Source organism: Triturus cristatus, chromosome 2_1, assembly GCF_964204655.1.
Source record: "Triturus cristatus chromosome 2_1, aTriCri1.1, whole genome shotgun sequence".
Lineage (NCBI taxonomy): Eukaryota > Metazoa > Chordata > Amphibia > Caudata > Salamandridae > Triturus > Triturus cristatus.
In genome coordinates this window covers 445,888,186-445,915,048 of record NC_140581.1, presented here as the reverse complement: position 1 = coordinate 445,915,048, position 26,863 = coordinate 445,888,186, and the positions used below count along the sequence as shown (strand labels likewise).

General features: G+C 46.0%; 1 protein-coding gene across 1 annotated transcript in view; it reads right to left on the bottom strand.

Moving 5' to 3' along the window:
- Positions 1–26,863, bottom strand: part of DMGDH (dimethylglycine dehydrogenase) — a 530,714-nt gene that overhangs the window by 426,816 nt on the left and 77,035 nt on the right. The window contains exon 2 of the mRNA XM_085632255.1: positions 18,036–18,210. Within this exon, the coding sequence (XP_085488381.1) occupies positions 18,036–18,210 (175 nt within the window). The remainder of the gene's footprint in view (positions 1–18,035; positions 18,211–26,863) is intronic.

The following is a 26,863-nucleotide window of genomic DNA, read 5'->3' as shown; positions in this document are numbered from 1 at the left end:
TCATTGCTCCCAAGCTGAGACCTTAGTTGGGCCGCCATTGTTTATGATGTATTGATAGCTACGTCACCTTATGGACGAATAATAAACAATCACATTTGCACAATGTATGTTCAGGCCTTGTACGAGATGGTCAAAGTGTTTTTTTTAGGGACACCAATACTGCACTGTCCTGCACGTAAATGACTGTCAAAAGTCATCATGTGAAAGAGAAGGCAACTTAGGAAACAAGTGCATGTTAAAATGGCAGCGTTTCTCCCCGGGTCTAACGGAGCCATGTGACAGTGCCTCTTGGAAAGGATGTCTAGTTACCCTTCTTTGGCCACTGTCCTTTAAGAGAACCCCCATCTTCTTCATCCCACTTAAAAACACTGCTACTGGCAGATGGACTCAGTGAAACATTTCCAAACACTACAAAATTCTCATCACATCAAAATGTTTGTATTTTTTTGACGAGGCCACAGAAGGGGTGCATACTGGACAATATCTCAGGCCTCCCATACTGTTCCTCTCTTGGTGGCTCCTGCATGCAATGCACCACCAATACTGGTGGGGACTGTGAACCAGAAGCCCACAGAAGAATTAGAAGTTGCAACTACTGCCCCAGAAACAGAAGAAGTCAACAGATCCCTGTTGGAGGCGGCAGAAGCTGCCAGAACAATCTCTGGATCACTAGAGGGAAAGGAAAAGTCCCATAAGGGGTTAGACCGGCAAAAGAATAATCACTAGGGTCTGTAATCACACAAGGTAAGAGTGTGGTCCATCAGCACTAGGGATCCAGGACAACAGGAATAAGGTGAAGCATAACCCAAAACCCACTTATGACTTTCTCTCTTGGGGCTCCATCAACTGGTTAATGCATCTTTGCACTCCACAGGAGATATTCTTGACCCTATATTTGTCACCGACACCTGTGTCTCCACAACTCCTCCTTTCCTTATTCCTTGAACTGACCATTTCGGAGCCCCTTCTAGTCTTACCTACGACACTATTTAATTTTCACTGTTTCACACTTTCCAACTCAACTCCTCTTAGAAGAGCCAGGAATAAGATCTTCGAGACCCACTCAACTCAGGTCTGTGCCTCTGTACTGGATTTAGAGTAATTGGATCAAGATATGAATAAAAGTATTAATTACCATTGCTACTGGATCACCTCAGCCATAGACAAGGTCACCATTCTCAAGCCTTCGTATACCTACCATGATCCTCTGTCTACCCTATGGTTAATACTAAACTTGCCAAAGTTAAACAACAGTGCAAGGTCCAGTAGTGTGAAGGGTGCGAACAATTAGGATTCCAACTCCTGTATTTATTTATTTATTTATTTATTTTTTTTTAATAAGAGTTTTATATAGCGCGAACTAGACCAGAGACATCAGGTATCAGAGCGCTTTACATGAGCACCAGTTTCATTACATGAGGACACATTCATTTTTGTTAGGCACGGGGAGATTAAGTGATTTTCCCAAAATCACAGGATGTTGCCGAGACTCGAACCTGGTTCCCCAGCTTCGAGGTCGACCGCTCTAGCAGTAAGGCTACATCCTCTCCCCAAATCCATCTCAAAATGATTCAAGTTTATAAAAAATTGATCATGGAGGCCAAAGCCTCTTTTTTACTCATTATGTATTCTGGCTGCCAATAATTCATCTTACGAGGTCTTTAAGATCATCAAGACCCTTGTTTAACCCAAATCAACTGTATCAGAGTGCAGGCTGTCTGACTGCAATCTTGCCTCCATTCTTTGAGGTGGTACGGATATTCAGCAATACTGGTTGGACATATGGTACACTTTATCTTCCACGGGTGACATCGCACTCATCACACGGGACCGTTTGGCTATATTACAAACCATGTCCGACAGTGTGGTTCACTTCACGCATAGGCGTAAATGGTTTGCAGCCTCACTTGCTAGTGTAAAATTTGCATCCTGCTCCACTGTAGGAAACCCACAGTTCACTCCCATGATGATTGGTTGGCTGAGTTGGAGAGAGTGGTTGCCTATGAGCATTGTTATTTACAAAACTAATGACAAGATAGTTTTTCTTCGATCAGATAGATAAACTCTTCCTTAGGCCCTCAACCGAAAACACCCTGCCCTAAATATGCTTCTTGATGTCTCAATCAATCAATCAATCAATCAATCAATCAATTAATCAAGGCATTTGTATAGCGCGCTACTCACCCGGAGGGTCTCAAGGCGCTTGGGGAGGGGGTCCGCTACTGCTCGAACAGCCAGGTCTTGAGTTGCTTCCTGAAGGCGAGGTGGTCTTGCGTCTGTCGGAGGTGGGTCGGGAGGGAGTTCCATGTCTTGGCGGCCAGGTAGGAGAAGGATCTTCCTCCCATGGTGGCTCTTCGGATGCGGGGGACGGCGGCGAGGGCGTGGTTGGTCGAGCGAAGCTGGCGTATGGGTGTGTAGAAGCTGAGGCGGTTGTTCAGGGATCTCGGGCCTTGGTTGTGTAGGGCTTTGTGTGCGTAGGTGAGGAGTCAGAACGTTATTCTCTTGTTGACTGGGAGCCAGTGCAGGTTTCTCAGGTGTTCGGAGATGTGGCTGTGTCGGGGGATGTCGAGGATGAGTCTTGCTGAGGCGTTCTGGATCCTCTGGAGTCTCTTCTGGAGTTTGGCAGTCGTTCCGGTGTATAGGGCGTTGCCGTAGTCCAGTCGGCTGGTGACGAGGGCCTGTGTAACCGTCTTCCTGGTCTCGGTGGGGATCCACCAGAAGATCTTTCGAAGCATGCGCAGAATGTTGAAGCACGACGAGGAGACGGCGTTGACTTGTCTGGTCAATGAGAGGGAGGAGTCCAGGATGAAGCCCAGGTTGCGTGCGTGGTCCGAAGGTTTGGGTGCGCTGCCCAGGGCGGGGGGCCACCAGGAGTCGTCCCAGGCGGAGGGTGATGATCCCAGGATGAGGACTTCCGTCTTATCTGCGTTTAGTTTCAGGCGGCTGTTCTTCATCCATTCGGCTACATCTTTCATCCCTTCGTGTAGGTTGGCTCTGGCTGTGGCGGGGTCGTTGGTGAGGGAGAGGATCAGCTGGGTGTCGTCGGCGTACGAAATGATGTTGAGGTTGTGTTGGCGTGCGATGGCCGCGAGGGGGCTCATGTAGACATTGAAGAGGGTGGGGCTGAGCGAGGAGCCTTGGGGGACGCCGCAGAGGACTTCGGTGGCTTCTGATCTGAACGGGGGGAGGCGGACTCTCTGTGTCCTTCCGGCGAGGAAGGAGATGATCCATTCTAGTGCCTTCTCTTGGATTCCGACGCTGTCGAGGCGCTGCACTAGGGTGCGGTGGCAGACAGTGTCGAATGCCGCGGAGAGGTCCAGGAGGATGAGGGCCGCGGTCTCCCCGTTGTCGAGCAGGGCTCGGATGTCATCGGTGGCTGCGATGAGGGCGGTCTCGGTGCTGTGGTTGGCCCGGAAGCCAGACTGCGTGATGTCGAGGGATCCGTTCGTCTCGAGGAAGGTGGCCAGCTGCTTGCTGATGGTCTTCTCGATGACTTTGGCTGGGAACGGGAGGAGCGAGATGGGGCGGTAGTTTTTGAGGTCGGTGGGGTCTGCTGCTGGTTTCTTCAGTAGAGCGCTGAGTTCGGCGTGCTTCCAGCTCTCCGGGAAGGTAGCGGTGTCGAAGGAGGTGAAATAAAATAAGTGCAAACTCCAGAGCACATTGACAAACCAATAGAGCTAAAGGGTACAGGGCAAACCATGTTTGATCTTAATGTTTGGCTTGACTACACTAAGAAGCATAACCCAAAACCCACTTATGACTTTCTCTCTTGGGGCTCCATCAACTGGTTAATGCATCTTTGCACTCCACAGGAGATATTCTTGACCCTATATTTGTCACCGACACCTGTGTCTCCACAACTCCTCCTTTCCTTATTCCTTGAACTGACCATTTCGGAGCCCCTTCTAGTCTTACCTACGACACTATTTAATTTTCACTGTTTCACACTTTCCAACTCAACTCCTCTTAGAAGAGCCAGGAATAAGATCTTCGAGACCCACTCAACTCAGGTCTGTGCCTCTGTACTGGATTTAGAGTAATTGGATCAAGATATGAATAAAAGTATTAATTACCATTGCTACTGGATCACCTCAGCCATAGACAAGGTCACCATTCTCAAGCCTTCGTATACCTACCATGATCCTCTGTCTACCCTATGGTTAATACTAAACTTGCCAAAGTTAAACAACAGTGCAAGGTCCAGTAGTGTGAAGGGTGCGAACAATTAGGATTCCAACTCCTGTATTTATTTATTTTTTTTTATTTTTTTTTTATAAGAGTTTTATATAGCGCGAACTAGACCAGAGACATCAGGTATCAGAGCGCTTTACATGAGCACCAGTTTCATTACATGAGGACACATTCATTTTTGTTAGGCACGGGGAGATTAAGTGATTTTCCCAAAATCACAGGATGTTGCCGAGACTCGAACCTGGTTCCCCAGCTTCGAGGTCGACCGCTCTAGCAGTAAGGCTACATCCTCTCCCCAAATCCATCTCAAAATGATTCAAGTTTATAAAAAATTGATCATGGAGGCCAAAGCCTCTTTTTTACTCATTATGTATTCTGGCTGCCAATAATTCATCTTACGAGGTCTTTAAGATCATCAAGACCCTTGTTTAACCCAAATCAACTGTATCAGAGTGCAGGCTGTCTGACTGCAATCTTGCCTCCATTCTTTGAGGTGGTACGGATATTCAGCAATACTGGTTGGACATATGGTACACTTTATCTTCCACGGGTGACATCGCACTCATCACACGGGACCGTTTGGCTATATTACAAACCATGTCCGACAGTGTGGTTCACTTCACGCATAGGCGTAAATGGTTTGCAGCCTCACTTGCTAGTGTAAAATTTGCATCCTGCTCCACTGTAGGAAACCCACAGTTCACTCCCATGATGATTGGTTGGCTGAGTTGGAGAGAGTGGTTGCCTATGAGCATTGTTATTTACAAAACTAATGACAAGATAGTTTTTCTTCGATCAGATAGATAAACTCTTCCTTAGGCCCTCAACCGAAAACACCCTGCCCTAAATATGCTTCTTGATGTCTCAATCAATCAATCAATCAATCAATCAATCAAGGCATTTGTATAGCGCGCTACTCACCCGGAGGGTCTCAAGGCGCTTGGGGAGGGGGTCCGCTACTGCTCGAACAGCCAGGTCTTGAGTTGCTTCCTGAAGGCGAGGTGGTCTTGCGTCTGTCGGAGGTGGGTCGGGAGGGAGTTCCATGTCTTGGCGGCCAGGTAGGAGAAGGATCTTCCTCCCATGGTGGCTCTTCGGATGCGGGGGACGGCGGCGAGGGCGTGGTTGGTCGAGCGAAGCTGGCGTGTGGGTGTGTAGAAGCTGAGGCGGTTGTTCAGGGATCTCGGGCCTTGGTTGTGTAGGGCTTTGTGTGCGTAGGTGAGGAGTCAGAACGTTATTCTCTTGTTGACTGGGAGCCAGTGCAGGTTTCTCAGGTGTTCGGAGATGTGGCTGTGTCGGGGGATGTCGAGGATGAGTCTTGCTGAGGCGTTCTGGATCCTCTGGAGTCTCTTCTGGAGTTTGGCAGTCGTTCCGGTGTATAGGGCGTTGCCGTAGTCCAGTCGGCTGGTGACGAGGGCCTGTATAACCGTCTTCCTGGTCTCGGTGGGGATCCACCAGAAGATCTTTCGAAGCATGCGCAGAATGTTGAAGCACGACGAGGAGACGGCGTTGACTTGTCTGGTCAATGAGAGGGAGGAGTCCAGGATGAAGCCCAGGTTGCGTGCGTGGTCCGAAGGTTTGGGTGCGCTGCCCAGGGCGGGGGGCCACCAGGAGTCGTCCCAGGCGGAGGGTGATGATCCCAGGATGAGGACTTCCGTCTTATCTGCGTTTAGTTTCAGGCGGCTGTTCTTCATCCATTCGGCTACATCTTTCATCCCTTCGTGTAGGTTGGCTCTGGCTGTGGCGGGGTCGTTGGTGAGGGAGAGGATCAGCTGGGTGTCGTCGGCGTACGAAATGATGTTGAGGTTGTGTTGGCGTGCGATGGCCGCGAGGGGGCTCATGTAGACATTGAAGAGGGTGGGGCTGAGCGAGGAGCCTTGGGGGACGCCGCAGATGACTTCGGTGGCTTCTGATCTGAACGGGGGGAGGCGGACTCTCTGTGTCCTTCCGGCGAGGAAGGAGATGATCCATTCTAGTGCCTTCTCTTGGATTCCGACGCTGTCGAGGCGCTGCACTAGGGTGCGGTGGCAGACAGTGTCGAATGCCGCGGAGAGGTCCAGGAGGATGAGGGCCGCGGTCTCCCCGTTGTCGAGCAGGGCTCGGATGTCATCGGTGGCTGCGATGAGGGCGGTCTCGGTGCTGTGGTTGGCCCGGAAGCCAGACTGCGTGATGTCGAGGGATCCGTTCGTCTCGAGGAAGGTGGCCAGCTGCTTGCTGATGGTCTTCTCGATGACTTTGGCTGGGAACGGGAGGAGCGAGATGGGGCGGTAGTTTTTGAGGTCGGTGGGGTCTGCTGCTGGTTTCTTCAGTAGAGCGCTGAGTTCGGCGTGCTTCCAGCTCTCCGGGAAGGTAGCGGTGTCGAAGGAGGTGTTGATGATGTCTCGTAGGTGGGGTGCAATGATGGTGTCGGCCTTGTTGTAGATGTGGTGGGGGCAGGGGTCTGTTCTCCAACTTGCTGACAATCTTCAATTCTGCTTTGACTAAGCAATTCATGAGTGAGATCCTATGCTACATATACACATCTGCATGTTATCCCATAATATTTGCTCTCCTTTGTTTGACATTGTGTGATAGTGGAAGAACCTAAAAGAGTGTCAGGAGGGTAGGGTTGTACTTTGAGGGTTGTTTGCTGTATGTGGCTTTGCCCTTTCTTTGAAGTTTAGTCTTTTGTACAAGTGATTCTTTCTTTTTATTAATTTGTGCAGGTTTATGTAGCATGAACAGCCCAACAGCACTGAAGCACTTTACATGAGTACCAGTTATATTACACAATGTCAGATTCATTATTTTATAAGTGCAGCTATGTCCATTCGGCATTGTGACTTATGCAAATGTGGTTTCTTGAAGCTCTTTCCTGGAGACCCATATGAAAATAATTCCTTTGTGATTCTGTTTATATTCTCATGTCTTTTAAAATTGTAAATAAAGAATTGATGCCCAAACAAATATAGAAGAGTTCTACAGCTACCTCTCCATGACAATATTTTAGACATCTGCAATTATTTGGAAGTTTCTGCTTCTCTAGCTACAGGCCAAATTCCTTCTACCTGAAGTCTGCTCATATTCTGCCACTCCCGAAAACACCTTTGGCCAACCCCAAAGTCATCAGTAATTTTAGTCCTGTCTCTTCCCTTCTTTTTCCAGCCAAAATTATTCAAAATCAAATGAATAGTCGACTTACTTCCAAGAGCCATTTTATGTAAAGTGCCCCGGGCGAGAGGCATTCAAGTTTCTCAACTCCCAAAGAACTTTAGTATTACAGAAAGGGCCGCTGATGCTTGCGAGATCCTTCTGTCATACATATCAGGCCAGTGCTATTTTATGCTGATGAGATGTGCAGGGAGTGTTTCCTCCTTTGCACAGTGCCCATGCCATGTTATGGAGGAGGCCACAAGTGTAAAGAAGCAGTCAGGAGGCACATTGACTGGGCGCCATATAGAGATGGCAGCTCTTTCTGAGAGATTCAAGGCGAATGCATTGAGGGGCATCTCTTCCCACATTAAACCTGAGGCTGCATCTGCTGCCTCAGTGAAAGGCGGACCAGCAGCTGGAAGCAGCTTGTCTGCCTTTCACGAATGTCCACTTAGCAGTGCAGGAGCAGATTTATAACTGCACAAGCAACAACACATTGCTATGATACGGCGCACTGTCCACACACAGTGCACATATTTAAGGTTGCACAGCAGCGCAGACTGGGACAGTGTGCCATATCTCTATTATGGTCCCTAGAATCGAACAGCTTTCTCACTCCTGCCAGGCTGGATTTTGACCCCTCATGGAACGGAGGAAGTGCTACATTTGACAGAGGGCGACCTGAGACTCATTCTGGGTAACGGTGGCAGGGCAGCACTGATCTTGTTAGATTCTAGCGCGGTTTTCGATACTGTGTCCAATCCAATTTTTATTAAGTGTCTTTTAAAATTGTGTATCCATAAGCTGCCCCATTCCTCCACCTTTTGCCTGCCTCATGTCCTTTCTTTGGGATGGGATTAGTCTGTCCATCTCCATCCTTATTCCACCTCCAAGTTTGCAACTTTGCAGGGTTTCCTCAGGGTTCCTCACTCGGCTCCACTACTTTGGATGTCTGCAATATGCACCTCATGCTGCTCATTGCCCCCTTTAGCTTCTCATTCATGTCCTCTGCTGATGAGTGGCATCTCAGCAAAAAAGAGAGCTAGCCCGAGCAATGGTGGCTGCTGGTCGAAAAGCAACACCATAGAACTTAACTGAGCTACTGATCCTTGACACCTCTCCCTCCATCTGGACAGATGTCAGTTCTGCAACATAAAAACTCCTAGGAGTTACAATTGTATGCGATCTTCAATTTTGCAATCAAATCAACAAAGAAACGACCTCCTGCCTTTTATATATGTATTCTCAGGAAAATGATTCCTGTTCTACCTCCGAGTAGTCTATTTCACATGAACTATTGCAATTCTCTCCGTTGCGGTCTACTGAAATGCTCTATGTACAAACTTCAGCTTCTCCAGACACAGCTGCCAGACCTCTGCTCAGCCTTCCGATCCATCACTCTATTTCAACTTGCTTGATCTACACAGGCGCCCAGTGTCTAAGCGTATCATCTTCAAAGCACTCGTCCGTGACTAAATGATGCCTTTCAGACCTTCACTGAGATGTATATGGTACTTCCCAGTCATGCTACTTCGATCACCCTCAGCCAATCTACTCGCATTCCACCCATCACAAATCTTGTATGCCTGGTGATCCCTCCGCTCATCTGACTTCTGAATCGCAAAGCTCCATGTCACCCCAATGAGCAATGGAGAGAATTTCATAGATTAATATTTATTAATTTAGGGTTATTCAGCCAGATCATAGCCCGGCTCCCTGAGGAGAGTTCTGGGGGCCATATTACAAATAAAGTACACAGAAGATTTGGTCGCAATGGCACAAATACAGAGCGAGATGAGACGCCCAAAAGGGAATGATATATTTATGTATAGATAAGCAAATTGGCCTGTTTAATATATGTCCGAATTCCGTGCTGTGGACATAAGCCCTTGTTGTACACCGAGTGATTTGAAGGTGCAGATCAGTGCTCGGGCACCTAACAAATGTATCACCGATTTATGGAGTGTCGACATGCATGCATAATCATGAAAATATGTATTTTCTCTTGAGTTTGTTCAATAAAAAAAAGATTTTCAACAAATAAAGTACACTGTCTATTTGTGCTGTGGCACAACTTCGAATTAGTAACACGAAGAGTGCGCCCCATTACTGATAATGCGCAGCTCCCAGGGCAGAGGAAAACTAGCGGCTGGTTTTAGTTTTGAATTGTAACTGCCAAAACACAACAGTGACACCATTTTCAAAAGCAGCATTTAATGAAAATGTTATTCGAAGTGACTGAACTTTTCCTGTTATACATTTAGCTAAGTCTAATTGGTCGCACACTGCTCCACCTACCAAGCGTGTTACCCCAATGTAAAATGGTCCCTGAGCTCAGCGTCGGCGAGTACGCCTATGCCCTTGAGCCGGTGGGGCTGACGAGCCCATGGCTACGCACCTGCGCGCCTTGAGTGGTACTTTACCGGAGAATATTTTTGGCAGCCTACGCAGCAACCCTACACACATACCTACTCCCTGCTGACGAGAGGCAACTACCTCGAAACACGTGTCCAGGGATGGCTAACGCGACACTTATTTTCATTTTAAACTTTTGGCATAGGCGTACCCGCCGACGCTACTTCATGGACCACAATTCTTTGGGGTAACACGCTGGTAGGACTAGCAGAGTGCGGCCAATCGGATTTTTGTTTACATTCAGGCTCCCTTGAGCCGGTGGGGCTGACGAGCCCATGGCTACGCACCTGCGCGCCTTGAGTGGTACTTTACCGGAGAATATTTTTGGCAGCCTACGCAGCAACCCTACACACATACCTACTCCCTGCTGACGAGAGGCAACTACCTCGAAACACGTGTCCAGGGATGGCTAACGCGACACTTATTTTCATTTTAAACTTTTGGCATAGGCGTACCCGCCGACGCTACTTCATGGACCACAATTCTTTGGGGTAACACGCTGGTAGGACTAGCAGAGTGCGGCCAATCGGATTTTTGTTTACATTCAGGCTCCCTTGAGCCAGTGGGGCTGACGAGCCCATGGCTACGCACCTGCACGCCTTGAGTGGTACTTTACCTGAGAATATTTTTGGCAGCCTACGCAGCAACCCTACACACATACCTACTCCCTGCTGACGAGAGGCAACTACCTCGAAACACGTGTCCAGGGATGGCTAACGGGACACTTATTTTCATTTTAAACTTTTGGCATAGGCGTACCCGCCGACGCTACTTCATGGACCACAATTCTTTGGGGTAACACGCTGGTAGGACTAGCAGAGTGCGGCCAATCGGATTTTTGTTTACATTCAGGCTCCCTTGAGCCGGTGGGGCTGACGAGCCCATGGCTACGCACCTGCGCGCCTTGAGTGGTACTTTACCTGAGAATATTTTTGGCAGCCTACGCAGCAACCCTACACACATACCTACTCCCTGCTGACGAGAGGCAACTACCTCGAAACACGTGTCCAGGGATGGCTAACGCGACACTTATTTTCATTTTAAACTTTTGGCATAGGCGTACCCGCCGACGCTACTTCATGGACCACAATTCTTTGGGGTAACACGCTGGTAGGACTAGCAGAGTGCGGCCACTCAGATTTTTGTTTACATTCAGGCTCCCTTGAGCCGGTGGGGCTGACGAGCCCATGGCTACGCACCTGCGCGCCTTGAGTGGTACTTTACCTGAGAATATTTTTGGCAGCCTACGCAGCAACCCTACACACATACCTACTCCCTGCTGACGAGAGGCAACTACCTCGAAACACGTGTCCAGGGATGGCTAACGCGACACTTATTTTCATTTTAAACTTTTGGCATAGGCGTACCCGCCGACGCTACTTCATGGACCACAATTCTTTGGGGTAACACGCTGGTAGGACTAGCAGAGTGCGGCCAATCGGATTTTTGTTTACATTCAGGCTCCCTTGAGCCGGTGGGGCTGACGAGCCCATGGCTACGCACCTGCGCGCCTTGAGTGGTACTTTACCTGAGAATATTTTTGGCAGCCTACGCAGCAACCCTACACACCTACCTACTCCCTGCTGACGAGAGGCAACTACCTCGAAACACTTGTCCAGGGATGGCTAACGCGACACTTATTTTCATTTTAAACTTTTGGCATAGGCGTACCCGCCGACGCTACTTCATGGACCACAATTCTTTGGGGTAACACGCTGGTAGGACTAGCAGAGTGCGGCCAATCGGATTTTTGTTTACATTCAGGCTCCCTTGAGCCGGTGGGGCTGACGAGCCCATGGCTACGCACCTGCACGCCTTGAGTGGTACTTTACCTGAGAATATTTTTGGCAGCCTACGCAGCAACCCTACACACATACCTACTCCCTGCTGACGAGAGGCAACTACCTCGAAACACGTGTCCAGGGATGGCTAACGCGACACTTATTTTCATTTTAAACTTTTGGCATAGGCGTACCCGCCGACGCTACTTCATGGACCACAATTCTTTGGGGTAGCACGCTGGTAGGACTAGCAGAGTGCGGCCAATCGGATTTTTGTATACATTTAGCTATTTGATTCTTATTTAATAAAAGGCAATTTAATCTGTATAGCAATCTTCAAGAATTGTGTAAAGAAACAGCATTCACCGAAGTCCATAACTATTCACATTCAGCGTTTTACTTGAACGTTTGCATTGCCTTATCTTAATTTCAAAGGGAACGTATTCTGATAACGAATTAATCGAGGGAACAGGTTTTAACATTACATAATGTAACCTAACCCCCGTTGCACGTTCTGTTATATGTATTCCAAGACTACTCGTGTGTTTATGTTAGCACTGCAAGAGTCACTCACACACGAGGTCTCAATCTCGGGATAATTCAAGTAATGAAGTGGCGGAATTTTGTAAGAGAAGAGATAGCATAGAACTCCGTGCATGTGACAACCTTGTTTATTGTGGTTAGTGGATATGTTAGAACACCTGCAACTTTTAGACAACATCTGCATCTAGGAAGTCATATTGGGTTTCATGAATTCAGACTCTTAGCACATATGACATAAGCAACACTCCTCTAATGTGAGCAGCGTCACACCACACACAGGACGCTACTACTCTGCCATCACACACGCACAGTCACCAAGGATGTGTTTAAAAATGGGAAGCCGTCCCATCACACATCAGTGCCAGGGCTATTTCCGGAGGGCTGTAGTGAATGGACTGCTGGAGCCGAAAGGATTGAGGGAAAGATGCTGAGTGCTGACAGACATTTACTCTCAACTGCCTCACAACTCATGGGAAGATCAAAACACACGCAGAACATAAGGGGAAGTGTAAACTAGTGCTGGGGGGGGGGGGGGGGGGAACATGGCCAGTCAGATAGCCAAAAATCAGCATATCCAAGAACAGAGTAAACAAGCATTTGCAATGCAATAGGTCTCGCACTGACATTATTTTGAGCTATTGACATTTGAAATGACATTTTTTCTTTTTCTTTTTCTTTTGTAAAACATAAATAAAATGCATTGTAATTTAATATGGCGATGGCTAAAAAAGTTTAAATGCGAAACCTATTGCATTTACAATAGTGTACGCACAGTGCTTTGTCTGCTATAACCCCGTGCGTCTCTTTTCTTCAGAGGTGAAATAGCTCAGCAGGTTACTGCGCCTGCTGCAGCAGCCTAGCTGTCCGCAGTTGTAAATGTAGTCCTCGGATGACCCGCTTTGAGGGACAGGAGATAGGTGAATGTGCGAAGAGAAGAGAAAAGATGAGAAGAGAAGAGGGATTTGGAGATGAGGGGAGGGTAGATGAGAAGTGAGGGGGAGAGGGGAAAAAGGAGTGGGTGTGGAGAGGTAGAGAAGAGGATGAGAAGGATGGATGGAAAGAAGAGGCAGTGGAGAGAGAAGAGGATCAGGGTTGGAACGTTAAGAGAGAGATTGGAAAGGGGAGAGGAGGTTTGGGTTTGACGGGATGTGAAGGGGAGACGGGAAGAGGAGCAGGGATATGTTAAAAGATGAGGGAGAGAAGGGGTGGGGTGTGGAGATTATGGAGAAAAGGAAGAGGGAATGAAAGGAGAGTGAGGAGCTGGGAAGAGTGGGGAATGGAGAGAGGGTGCGAGGTGAGAAGAGAGGTTGGAGGATGAGGAGATGAGGAGAGACCTGGGTGGGGAGGCTGGAGGGAAAAAATGTAGGGGGCGCTTGCAGGTAAATGGGTGGGAGAACAAGGGAAGCACGTGCAAGCATGGCGAGGCGGCTAGTCTGGGTGGAGAGAGGGGCAGATGAGGAGATGAAAAGAGGCAATGAGGTGGGAAGAGGAGGATTTAGATGAGGGAGGGAGAGGAAAAAAGAGGGGAGAGCTGAGGAGAGATGGGGTCGCTGGAAGGAGGGAGGGCGAAGGGTTGAACAGAAGAGAGAGAAAAGAGGCGATGGGTAGAGAAAATGATGGAGGGATGAACAGACCAGTGGGTGGAGACTAGAGAAAGAGGAAAAGACAGGGCAAGGAAAACGGATGAGAGAGAAGCACCTCAAGCTCTGTGGACCCAGAGAAAGGGCGACGGATGGTGTGGGGTAAGAGAGGAGTGTAAAACAGGAGAGTGGGGAGGGCAGAGGTTGGAAGAGAGCGAGGGCCCAGAAATGTCCTGGGAATATGAAAGAGAAGACGAGGGCAAGAGAGAGTTTGAAAGAACGAGTGGAGGAGAGGAGAAAGACAGAACTGCAACAAGAGAGGGACAAGAGAGACGAGGGGGAGAGAAAGAGAGAGGAGGTAGAGAGAGGCGAGGGGAAGAGAGAGAGGGGAGGTAGAGAGAGAGCGAGCGAGGGAGAGGCGAGGCGAGGGGAAGAGAGAAAGGATTGGACAGGAGAATGGTGGGCAAGTGGGGAGGCCATTGTCCAAAGTGTATGACTGAAGCATGGTGTGCTAGGGCACTGCCTTTTACAGAGAGCACAATTGGGCACTGAATTTGTATCAATTATGCAGCTTTACTGCTAACCCTGCGTGACGCATAAATGATAAGACGTGGAAATCGATTTTCTGTGCACATCTCTCATGTGTGCATCACACATGTAAAGTGTCTCTTTTTGTTTTGATCCTATTAAAATCTTTGCAACAATCACACTTCAGAATCACAACAAAAAACTACGTGCTTCATTTGAACTTTTCTTACTGCTGAAATATTTTGAAATATTTCTAAAATTTATTTTGCAAGCATTTGCAGTTTGTCAAATATTACAAAACAATTGACACTGCGCAGCTTCTTCCATAGCTTGTAAGCACTGCACTACCTCTCACACCCCCACTTCTGCGCCCCTGTCCTTAGACCACCCACCCACTGCAATATACCTGGCCCAGAGTTTTGGTCTATACTATGCCCCTTGTGTGGCCTTTCAGAGTAGAATCCTTCTCGAACTGGACGTGCAGCCAAGCTTTAGGAAGGTGAAATGCACGTGCAGCCAAACTTTATGAAAGTGGCAGGGGTGGTGGAGCAATAAGAATTATCCTATCAACGTGGCAGGTTTCGTTCTTTAAAGTGCAGTGTTACTGAAAAGTAGACTTGCAGCATTAGGGGTACGAGAAGTGCTGCTGGCAGGAGCTGGAGAAAAAGACACAAGTTCCACGGATGGCAAGGGTGAGGTTACCTACTGGGGCTGTGGGGGGAGATAGGGTGGTGTGGAGGCTACAAGTCTCAGGGGTAGGGAGGGTACTAGGCCAGAATTGGTGAGAAGGTGTGCAGGGCAAGGAATGGTCGGGTCTAAACAAATAATCTTCCCCTGGTTGATACAATGAACACGGGGAAGGGGGTGCAGTAAGCGACATCACTGTGCTGTGTGCACCAGGCATGTCATATATGGCTCTGTCACCAAAACCCAGAAGCACAGAAAATCCTCACCACCTTCCCGTCATATTAAACGAATCCCACACAACAAATATTCTACATATCGGTTCATGTAATGACACCCCCTGTAGCAATCCACCCCGCCCCCTCATAGCACTACCAGCTCCCCATCCCACTTTCTTAAAAAGTTACGTTTTCCATACCTGTGCCCCCCATGGTGCGGCGCGCGGCCCCCTCGGATCCGGATGGGCGCTTGTTCCTGGATCACGGAACCGAGCAGATCTTCCACTGCTGATGAGGACAGCTCGAAAGGGCAGGAGTGCGGGGTCCTCAGAGCACAGGGGGGGCTCTGAGCGAGCCTCCCCTCTTTCTTCAGTCTCACCCCTCCCACCCATCACCCCTCCCCTTCGCTCTCTTTGCTGTAATTCCTTATTTAGGATGCCACAGTGCGCTTATCCTTGAGGCTCTGGAGAAAGAGTACGCACGCATGACAAGCCCGGGAACACCACAACAGCAGCGCAAGTGACTGGCCGTTGTGTCGCCAGGCAGTGGTCTGGGGCACTTCCGCTATGCAGCAAATTTGCATGCGCTACACAAGCTTGGTGTCAAGACCGGTCTTCTCCGGCAGCGCTGCTGCCTGGAGTCATGGGGCACCTCCAGCAACCACACAAACACAACGACGACAGAACAATTCAGTGCCACATTCACTTACCTGCGAAAGAAAAGGGACAGCGTTTGAGCTCGTTAATCACAAACGTAAACACATCTATTTACAGTAGGCCACTGCTAATTAGCTTCTACTCAGAGACGGATTACATGTGATGGCGGGCAAGGCGTGTATTTTATTAAACGGTAGGCCTAGGAAATGGACCCGGGTGCAATCCACCGACAGATGACAAACATGGAAGTGTGCGCCTATTGTTTGTTGATGAGCAGATGCGACATTACCACAGGTGATGGAAATATATTCCCTGCCGCCCTCCCACCCTCTGTTCCCTGCTGAATCCCCCAGGGTGTTTTCTCAAGGAAGCGTCTAATGATCGCGCGGGGTGCTTTGCAGCTCACGCACAGCAAGTAGTCACTGTGATTTTGCCAGGGATCTCCTAGGCAACTGCCAGCTTAAATGAGACGCGGCGGTGCCCTGTCTCCTTTTGCCACGGCCCCTCCAGACTGGGTCGTTAGCTTCACGGCTGTCGTGTAGGAATTTGTTATCTCAAGGGGGCATCACACTTACACGCCCCCTTGAGATAAGAAATTGCTTCACAACAGCCGAAAAGCAGGCGACCCAGTCCGGATGGGCCCTCCCAAAAGGACAAAGGGCGGTAACTCAGATGCCTCATTTTCAATGGGAAGGTACCCTTTACCATAAATGGTGATGCTATCCAATGAAAATGAGGGGCGGGGCTTCAAGCCCCCTTCTGAAATTTACTCACCCACAATATGTCTCGCAGACGTGAGCAGCACGTGCGCGCTGCAACGCAGGTTTGCGAGACCTCAAAAGCAGATGAGAAGCACCCTCAAAACATTCAAAGAGAAAATACAGGGGAAACCCCACCAAAACAATATCTATGCAGCAGCATAATGCAACACAGGTTGTATCATACAGAGCTAGCACAGAAGCTTCAGCGAATCCTATAATTCAAGGATTATAAAATAATTAAAGTAAGTAAACTAATCACGATGCGACACATTTATAGGAATATACTCACCCGTTCCATGAAGAAGAGGAACGCAGATATCCAACAAACGAGAAAAATGCCTAAATACTGATTATATGACAATGATGAGATACAATAAGATTTAAAATTGATAAAGGTTTCATTTACAAATTAATGTAGTACGAGACATACTGATCAAAAGTTTCATAGGTTCGTAGGCATTCAGAAAAATATAAACTGTTTTTATGAATAGTGATATGAGTTCAATGAGACGTAGGTGTTAGAGAGTCTAATTACATTTAGTAAGGATCGCTCATTGTATTTTTTGTTTTAAAAAAAGAGGATATGTATTTTGATACTTACTATGTCCAAATACATTTTATTCATGTTTGGGTCAATAAATCTCATGATATATCAATGTGTAAATGAAATTTATATAAGTGTTGGATGATTTATTGCATATTGAGATTAGGATTAATACATTACTGTAGACAAGATTTGCTGTTTCTTTGATGTTTAGTAGATATCTCTTCCTCTTCACATTGTCTAGGGTAATAGGTATAGAATGAATTAGAATAGATATTCTTTTATCATTTAGCAGGAAAAAAAAAGAGGTTTAATATTTCACGCTTTATAATGTCTCCTTTTTAGGTCTCGCCTGACCCAGCGCTTGCGCTGGTCTGGCGAGACTTTGAGAGGGCTCCAAAAAATGTTACCAGGCCAGCCTAGAGCTACAGTGCATGTGCGCGGGCGCGCGCGCCGCATTTGAACGCGATTACTTTCACTTTCGCGGCCCCACGCCCACTTTGATGTTTGATCGCGATCACTTTCACTTTCGCAGCCACACGGCCGCTTGGCATAGCCAATAGGTCTCACTTTTGGGACCTTATAAGTATTTAGATATGCAACTGTTGCATGGCTAAACACGTATAAGGTCCCAAAGGCGAGACCTATTGGCTATGCCAATGCTTGTTAGTATTGTATGCCCATCTAGTTACTAAAAGCCATACAACTGACTGAGCCAAATGTACTGCATGCCTATACAGTTAACAGCTCGTGACATAGCTACGGTGCCACAGGGTGTTAACCAAATGCTGATCAACATCCATGCGAGGAACTCTCAGAACTAGGATTATCACAATACTGGTAGAAGATAGATGGAAAGTACTTATTGCACTCTGGAACAAGAAATAGGACTATTAGCAGGTCTGTCTTCATAAGCTCCCCAAATGGGCTGAAGTGCAAACAGAAGTGAAGAATGCACTTTACAATTAACTACTTTCACTGAAAAATCAAAGAACAGTTTCTTACTGCATGCCACGTTGATCCAGCAGTGAGTTCAGACTTTTCCAGCAGGACTACATCCTTCATACCAGCCTTCGCTAGATGGTATGCCAGACTCACACCAACACAGCCACCACCGATAATCACAGTGTCTGCGGTGTCCTTCCATCTTTTTCCCAAGGAAGAGCTTGAATTTTCTTCTCTGCAAAAGAAAACACAAGTGGAAGAGTTGTTGAACACATTTGCAGCTTGCCTACTATATGGTTCCTGAAGAAGTGAAAATAGGTGCTTCCTAAAGTCTGTTGACACTTTATCTATAAAAGCAAAACTTGTCAATCATTCCCATTTGCTTAAATTATTTTCAGACCAACTCTTAACACAACATTCCTGGTGTAAATACCAATGATAGCTGTTTTCAGTAATAGGCCCATCATATCTTCTTGTGGGTCAGGCTAATTTTAACTAGTTTAAGGAATGACAACCATACATGCAGTATTCATGACTGTCACAATGACAGAAAATCTATAGGAGAAACTGATGATGCTCTCTAAATAGATTGGCACTACTGGAGAAGGGTGAGCGATCACATCTATGGTAACCAAATATAAATCATTTTCTGCAAGTGCACAAAAGGCAAAGATCCTTTGGCTGGTGCGGCAGGCATGGGTGTACGCAGGAGCCCACATTATACTTGGTTTGCTTTTGAAAATGTGAATTGTTTTAGTTTGATACCAGATTTCTTGTTTTGCATGTAGTATTCCCTTGTAAGTTGAGAGGAACTGACCTCTCACTTGTTACTTATGCTTAATTATATTTAATTGCTCAAGCACCCTCCAATTGAATGTTTTAGCCCTCTTATCCACCGGCATTAGTCCCACATTTGAAGTATGTTTTAGTTGTTTTTTTAATCATACTTTTCTGTTGACAGTTATGTTGTGTTCCCTATTTTTTCTCTGCTCCACTCTGCCACACCTGGAGCTTTGTCAGCAGATTTTGGCCATTAATGTCCTCTGGGTATTGGTTTCTTTTTCAGTAAATGTAAAAAAAAAATACAATTCTTCTTTATCATCTACCTGATGCCGGGTCCAGAATTTACAGATTTTTTACTCAATCTACTCAATCATAAGTGTCATTCTTATGAATATGTCCTTAGATTTGGGAATTTTCGTATGTGGCGGACAATTCCCTCAACCTTAAAAGGTGCCTGCCAGTTGTCTCTAGGCTAACAAGTAGTTGAAAGCGCCAGAAGCTCTGCTGGACCTCATTTTATCAGGCCCTGGATTCACAGTCCCACACCCCCTTCCTTTCGGACAAGAACTGTGCACACATTTCCACATCCCTTCAGCAGCTAATGGGCTCACCAAACAAACCATAGCTGGCTGTCCATAGGTACACACAGAGTATGCTCACCCTCAGACAAATCTCTTCCTTATCACACACATTATTTGGATTGCCTTGACACACGTCGTAGCTCTTTACATTAGAGGTGAATGCAATAGATGTTACTCACTGCAGGCAACAGCTTGAATTGCATGTAGGAAACTTCAATAGAAAATTCTCAGTGTACATTTTCAGCCCTTGAAACGATGAAAGACATTTCTCATAACATTAGAGAAATTACTCCTTCCAGTGGAAGGTGTTATGTAATTCTTCCTCCCTAGATTTGTGTAACAATTTTTTTTCCCCCCGTGAAGATTGATAAAATTATTCTGTCAAGGGTACTTGTAAATTGTCAGCCTGAACACAGCGAAGCGCATTACGCAGAAATGGGATATGCCAACAGGCGATATCTGATCTCACCTGATCTTCGCTACTTGTACTGGCTTCTTGGAAAGAGTGAATCCTCTCCAAATCTCCATGCTTCACCCACAAAAAGTATTAAGCACGTAGAATATGTTTCCTGAATTCTATATTCCAGAAATATGAAACTAAACTATGTGAGATCAGGACTCTAAAATCTAGTAGTTGCCCTTTGACAGATAGGAATACATAAACATTGGGTGTACTATCCGATTCTGCAATGCCCTTTGTGAGCTTTATCTTACCAATTAAGATTCCAGAACTCCCTGAATAAATTACATTTTGTCGCACTTATAAATCCAAGTGCTTGCTGTTGAAAGAATACCCCTTGGTGCGCGACCCATCTTAAACTCTTAACAAATGTCAACCTTTGCTTTTTATGCTGCTCTGCAAAATAGACTGCCTTTTTGGAGCAGGCCAGGTAACAGCTTTGAGGAAGCTTGCCAAAACATGGAAAGAAGCCAGTCTAACAGTGGTTGTGAAGCTCAAATAGGAGATTCTGGTCTCAAATTTCTATTAACAGTGTGCAATAGGCATGATCTATCTCAGACAAGGAACAAGAGACCCCCTCTACTCCTTACAGAGGAAAAGCTAACGATCTCTGTAAAGGCAACACTCTGGTACACCAGGCCACATAAGGGCCGAGAGGGTCCATTTAGGAGTACAAATTAGACTGCAGATCTCGCAAAAATAGTTTTTTGCTGAAATACAATGAAAACAAGTTTTTGGGAGATATATAAATTTAACGCACAGATGGGTTTGTGCAATGTTCCCCGTCCTAAGGATGAGGGTGGATGCACCACTAGTGCATAGTGTTAAATGTGTACGTGTGTGCATGTGTGCAGGAATTTATATAGCGCAAATCACCAAGCGGTCTCTAAGCGCTTGCTTAGGGAACCCGTCCTGGTATTCCCCTGTGAGATAACCCAGCAGGGCATCCGCAAGGTGAAAGCCAGGCATCCCGCCGCCAGGGGCCCATGTGGAGATTAAGCAAGCTATTGCCCAGAGTCGCAGAGTGTGAACCCATGAATCGAGTATGCACTGGAGCGAGAATTATCGAGTCCATGGACATTTATGGGCTCAAGACCCAGCCGAGCCGGGAATTGAACCCTGGTCCCGGGCTGACCTCTGCTTCCAGGGCTACCTCCAGAAGCCACACTTCTCCACTTAAAGTTTTACTGCAATCAATCTCGCAATTGCTTTCTGCTGCGTTCTCAGTACAACTTCACCACAGGACATACCCATACCATATGTAAGAAATCAGCATTGTACAGCAGTTGTATGACATAATATCAAGAACAACCATATTGAAATACAGAAATATTGATCACAACAATATCGGCATCCTATACTTGAAAAAAATTCTAGACTGTAAAAATATTGCTTTAAAAAATATTTAAAATAAAGAAATACACAATAATGTGTCCACATTAAATATATAGAACCCCACCCAAATATAACCACCAACAACCAAAATATTTGGCTCCTACATGCTCTCCCACAGGCAATGGGGTGCTTCTTAGCTATACACCTAAACACATTCTAGGCACACGCAAAGTAGGGGTTCACATAGAAGGAGTACACCTGATTACTGCCTGGTCTATATGCCTGCATATATACACTGTTTAAGCACCATGGTAGAACTATATCTACACTTTTGGTGCTTGTAATCACTTTCATCTGCTTCGGACTACTGATTATTGCAGCATATATATTCCATACAAGAATAACGTTGGTTCAATAAATATATTGAAAATGTACCACTGTGTATTCTGTATATTACTCGAAGCACGAATAAGGTTTGAGGGGCTTACGGTGGCACTGTGAGCTAGCTGGTCTATAGGCCAACATATCCTGCAGGGGTGTCCCGAATCAGTCTAGGCACCAAGCCCCTAGTTTATGTTGTCCAACAAACGCGCAGATACTACGGAATAGTTGGAACTACACAACAGGACACCACCAATGTTGGTTAGATTCTTATTTAACAGTCTGAGTAGTTCAGTTGTACTTTTCTCAGAGACCCCCTACTCGCCTCTAATTCAGATACATCCGTGGTGAGAAGGAAAATCCGCCTCAGCTCTGTAGGTAAATCCTATGTTTTGGCTGTAGGTTATTCAAACTTGTAGGAAAAACATTTACCACATTGTGCTAAACCCATCCCCATAAATTAATTTACTTAAATGCCTTTTTCTTTAACAATGACCAAACAAGGTGAGGACTTTGAAGATCAAGTAGTTGCTCTAAATATTACAGAAAATTGCAGACATGCAATTACTATGAAATTATTACTTTTTGGTCTCCCGGCTACGGGTGGGGATGTTACCTTCGTGGTTGAGGCACATGAAGCGTTCAGAACAGAGGTATTCTATTCTTGGGTTAAATTTGCGGCGGCAGATGCACACACACAATTGCTTCACACTTACATTGAAGATGGAACACCAGAGGAATACTTTCCATACATGGACATAGAAATTCCGTTAACCTACCAAGAACACATAAATTGGTTCAAAGGCGCTCTCCCACATACCGTAGAAAATGTGAGACTTGGTCGGCTCAGTAAAGGAGCGACCTGGCTGGTCTTAGAGGCTTATACACCACATCCCAATCTTGTTAATTTGAACGCAGCAGAAGTAAGACAATTATACAAAGATATAGTAAAAATGTACAGAAACCTGATGCTGTATTTTATGTGAATGCTCACAGTTAACCCTATGTGGACAGCTCAGGCTGCACAACCACAATTGACTACTACGGGTATCAGGCCTCAAACACTGAATGCCGTAGTGGGAAAAGTTCCCACCTGTCAGGAGCAAATTACGTTTTGGATATCACAGAAAATTGGTCAGATTGAAGCAGTTTTTCCCCATACAGGCCTGCAGGAAAAACACAGAATATTAACAATTTGCTTGCCGATGGGGATGCCTCCCACTGTGGAATATTGTGCCACATGGGGTACAGTCTTCGATGCTGTGTATACCAGAACACATGGTACCCCTTCAATATCACTTCTACCTGAAGTACTGAAACAAGTACAAAATGAGTAAGGGGCAGCACCTGCCCTGTACTTAAGGATGAAACTGGTAGGGAATTCTGACACAGTGTCCTCTATATTGTTAGGTAACATAAAAGGGGAGGCAGCAGCGTTGGCTATACACCGACGCCTAAAGGAACTCCCTCCTGCATTGCAGGAGCAGGAATTACCTAAAACTATTGAAGAAACCTATGCTACGCTGGGTAGAGATAATAATCTTGAAGATGATAACTCCAGACAAGCACCAGATTCTCCCAAGAAGTGGGTAAACAAAACAATAAGCAAAATAAAACACGATCAAGGGGGTGGATCCCCTCAACAAGAACCCAATGATAGAAAATATAACTTGAGAAACCGTGATAATATTAGAAAGCCTGACAGATATCGGGATACTGATACACATTCTTCTTGTTCCTTTCAGGAGTGATCTGATATGCATTCGGAGAGAGGTGGATGGTCAGAGCGCAGATCTGAAGAGAAGGTGAAGCAGAAGAGGAAAACACATCTCACTTTAGACTAGATCCTTAAAGTGGACAAACAAAAACCTCCTAAACCTCAATTCCAAAAGAAGAAGGTAGCTGGGATCAAAATAAGACATACCCAGGCTGCTGAGGACTCTGCTTCTGAACCGGGAATGGGCAGTGACGATGCTGGACAGCATGGCAGAAATCACAATAGCTTGCCGGAAACTGATGGATTATCCGGCAGTAGCAGCGCTGAGCGAGCATATCACAGTGAAAACACCTAATACAAGGGTAAGTGTTCCCCATTGTTTATACAAAATTACACTCCAATTGGAGAGTGACATACCCAGGACACTTTTGGGAGAACCTGACTTATGGTCATAATATTCTTTTTGCTGAAAAGGATTGGCCACCTGAGTTTGTCCAATAGGAGAAACAGTAATTAATTTGACCTGCTTTCTCCGAACTTGTTCCAGAATCAGTCAAACATTCATACACATGCAGGAGTGGGCACGAGTGCTAGCCCCTGCACTATACAAAAATCATATTGCGGGGGGGGGGGGGGTGATGAGCCTCCTCATCACTGAAACCCATTAAAATCAGTCCTTCAATCCCAGAGAAAATACCCAATAAAACAGGATGCTAAAAAACAAGTAGGAGAAATACTAGATTAACTTGAATACCAAAATGTGTAATAGAAACTTGCACCTCACCCATGAATAATCCTTTGTTTCTCGTAATGAAACCAGACAATTCATACGGTCTAGTCTTCGACTTTAGACACTTGAACACTTCCACACACACATTTGATGAACAAAGTGCACATGACCCACACTAATGAATAACATTGTGCGGAAAAAATACAAAACAATTGATATTGCAAATAGACTTTTTTGGCCAAAATATGGCACCTGGAAGCAGATATTTGACAGCATTCTTGGAGCTAGGGTTTCAGTTGCAATTTTGTCATTTACCATGACATAAGAATAGCCCCGGGCTGTTTTCATCAAGAATGACAGAGTTACTTCAAAATTTTGATAAGGAGGCATTGTCCTAGGTAGATAAAATTTATCTGACGACCGATGAATTAATGGAATGCTTGGCTAGAGTGTCCACATAATTCTCGTGTTTGCTCACCTGGGTTACAAATACAGCGACTCTGAAAAGACTTCAATCCATTTTAGGATTCCTACATTTTGGCAGAACATACATTTTTGATTACACAGAACGAGTAAAGCTGCTCTACAACTTAATCAGACCTGATTTTCAATCAACCATTGGACACAGGAACATACAATCATTTTACGTTCTGTACAGGCGGACATTATCATTTCTAAACATTTGCGCACACGTGTAAATTCAACTAACATGCCAATACAAGTAGTCGCTGGACCTACCGCGTATACCTAAATCACTTTCGATGAGGGTGATAAAGTACCCATTGCATGCAAATCACATTTATACACAAATACTGAAATACGTTTTGCACCCACAGAGAAAAGTCTCACTGCGGTACATACTGCTGTTGTGAGAGAAAGAGCACTGGCTCAGGGTAAGCGAATAATTTTAGTTACCCCAGTGCCGACCTTAGAGGCCGTTGATGTAGACAACAGATGTGATTCTATACTACAAACACAAGCATTCCTGCAGTATGAACAAGAATATCCTCTGCCAAATGAAATAATACCTCTAGATCGATATGAGTACATAATTTATACCGATGGATCTGCTCAACCTGCCGTAGGAACAGGTCAACAATATTCTGCGGCATGCACGTTCGTAAAGAGGCATATGTGTGTAGTGCTAGAGGCACTCCTATGGTTTGAAACAACACCATCATTTTAATTGACTTTTGGTGTTTTACTTTACCCTAGCCTGAATGTACAACATTTTTCTCTGCATATGCATGTTTCCCATGAAGATTTATTTTGTATCTCTCGTAGTTTTAAAGTGGGAGCTGTCACAGAGTAGAACAGCTTGCCAAGAATAGAATGTGTGGGATGTGCATTTGTAAGCATGAGAGAGAGATGTGAAATGTACTTTTTGGTCTTGAAGTACAGTGTTATGAGCAGTGATGCTCAAATGAGCCCTGTGTTGTAAATTGGGAAGTATTATGAAGTTCTTACTATTGGCTTTGACATGCACTCATGTCATCTTGAATTCTGACTCTGTCTTGCTTGAGCTTTTTGCGTGCACAGGTAGGACCCCAGATTACTCAAGTTGTTGAGGCTATTCACATTCAAGGTTGCTTTGTTTTTGGAGAGGAGATTGTTGAATGTACCGCCGAAGACTTTCGTAAGCTTTGTTAAGATAAAGGCTGGGACACATGAAAATGCAGAAGGAACATGAGAACTCCTGGAATGCTTGCACAGAAAGTGGGCAATTCCAGTAAGTTTCCTTGGCACAGAGGAACGCCTCGCGGAACCTTCTAGTGTGTTTTGAGATTATAAAGCGGAGATTTGTTGACTCAGAAACCGGGATTGGAGCCTGAACGGCGGATGCGTCTTCAGTGCAGGAATCTGTTTGTGGAGTCTCCTGACTCCGGCTGCGAGTCTTCCGGTCTGGAGTGGGCCAGGATGAAGTTTGCACCAGGTGATGAGTTTTATGTTTGATTGTTGCCATTGTGATGTGTGGCTGTTTGCGTGCATATTCAGTTTCCAGTGGCTATAACAGCCATTGTGATGCGTGGCTGTCAGTGTGCACCTTCACTTTCCAATGGCTAAAATCATCTGAGGTGTTTTTTCAAGTATTGACTTTGTGATGTGTGAGTGAGTCCGAGTACACATCCAAGTTAATCATCTGATGTATTTAGTGTATATATCTTAATGATTTCTTGCAGGACGTCGCTCCCACTTAGGAGGATTGACAAGCCGGATGTGCGAGTGGAGGCCCATTGGTGGGCTTGAACTGTCTCAGACAGTGGCACACAATACAAGATCCACAATCTAACACAGACTCATTCGAGTCGCCCATTGGAGGGCTCATATTTTTAAGTGGGAGGTGTGGCCTCTATTCCAAAATGACTGTCGCGCCTCTGAAGAGTGCAATGAGCACGAAATGCGTCAAGCGTGAATCGACAGGCATGCTGTAAACTGGATCCGCCTGCCGATCCGGCTTTTACCTCATGAAGGTTGCTGCAATGGATGTCAGAGTGCATCTCCACAGGTAGGAACCTTGGTGTGTGTGTGTGTATATATATATATATATATATATATATATATAACTTGTTTTCCAAATCCGGTATACGATATTCGCCGAACAAAGTAGGACACAGACCCGAAGTAAGTGCTTAGAAATAATTTACTCCTCTCATCGCCATGACGCGTTTCAGCTCGTCAAAAGCCTTGTTCACATGACATGTCGGAGCCAATCAACAAACATTTTTAAAGTGCAAGTGCAAAACGTAGCTACGTCACATGGTCTCTCATCCATAGAAATAGACAAAATACAAGGAAATAGAGCAGCAGATGGTAACGCTGGGCTTCACCCTCGTTAAGCGGGAAATAGCACGCCATTGGGGGGCCACAGGGGTGCCATCCATACGAACATGGGTACAGGAA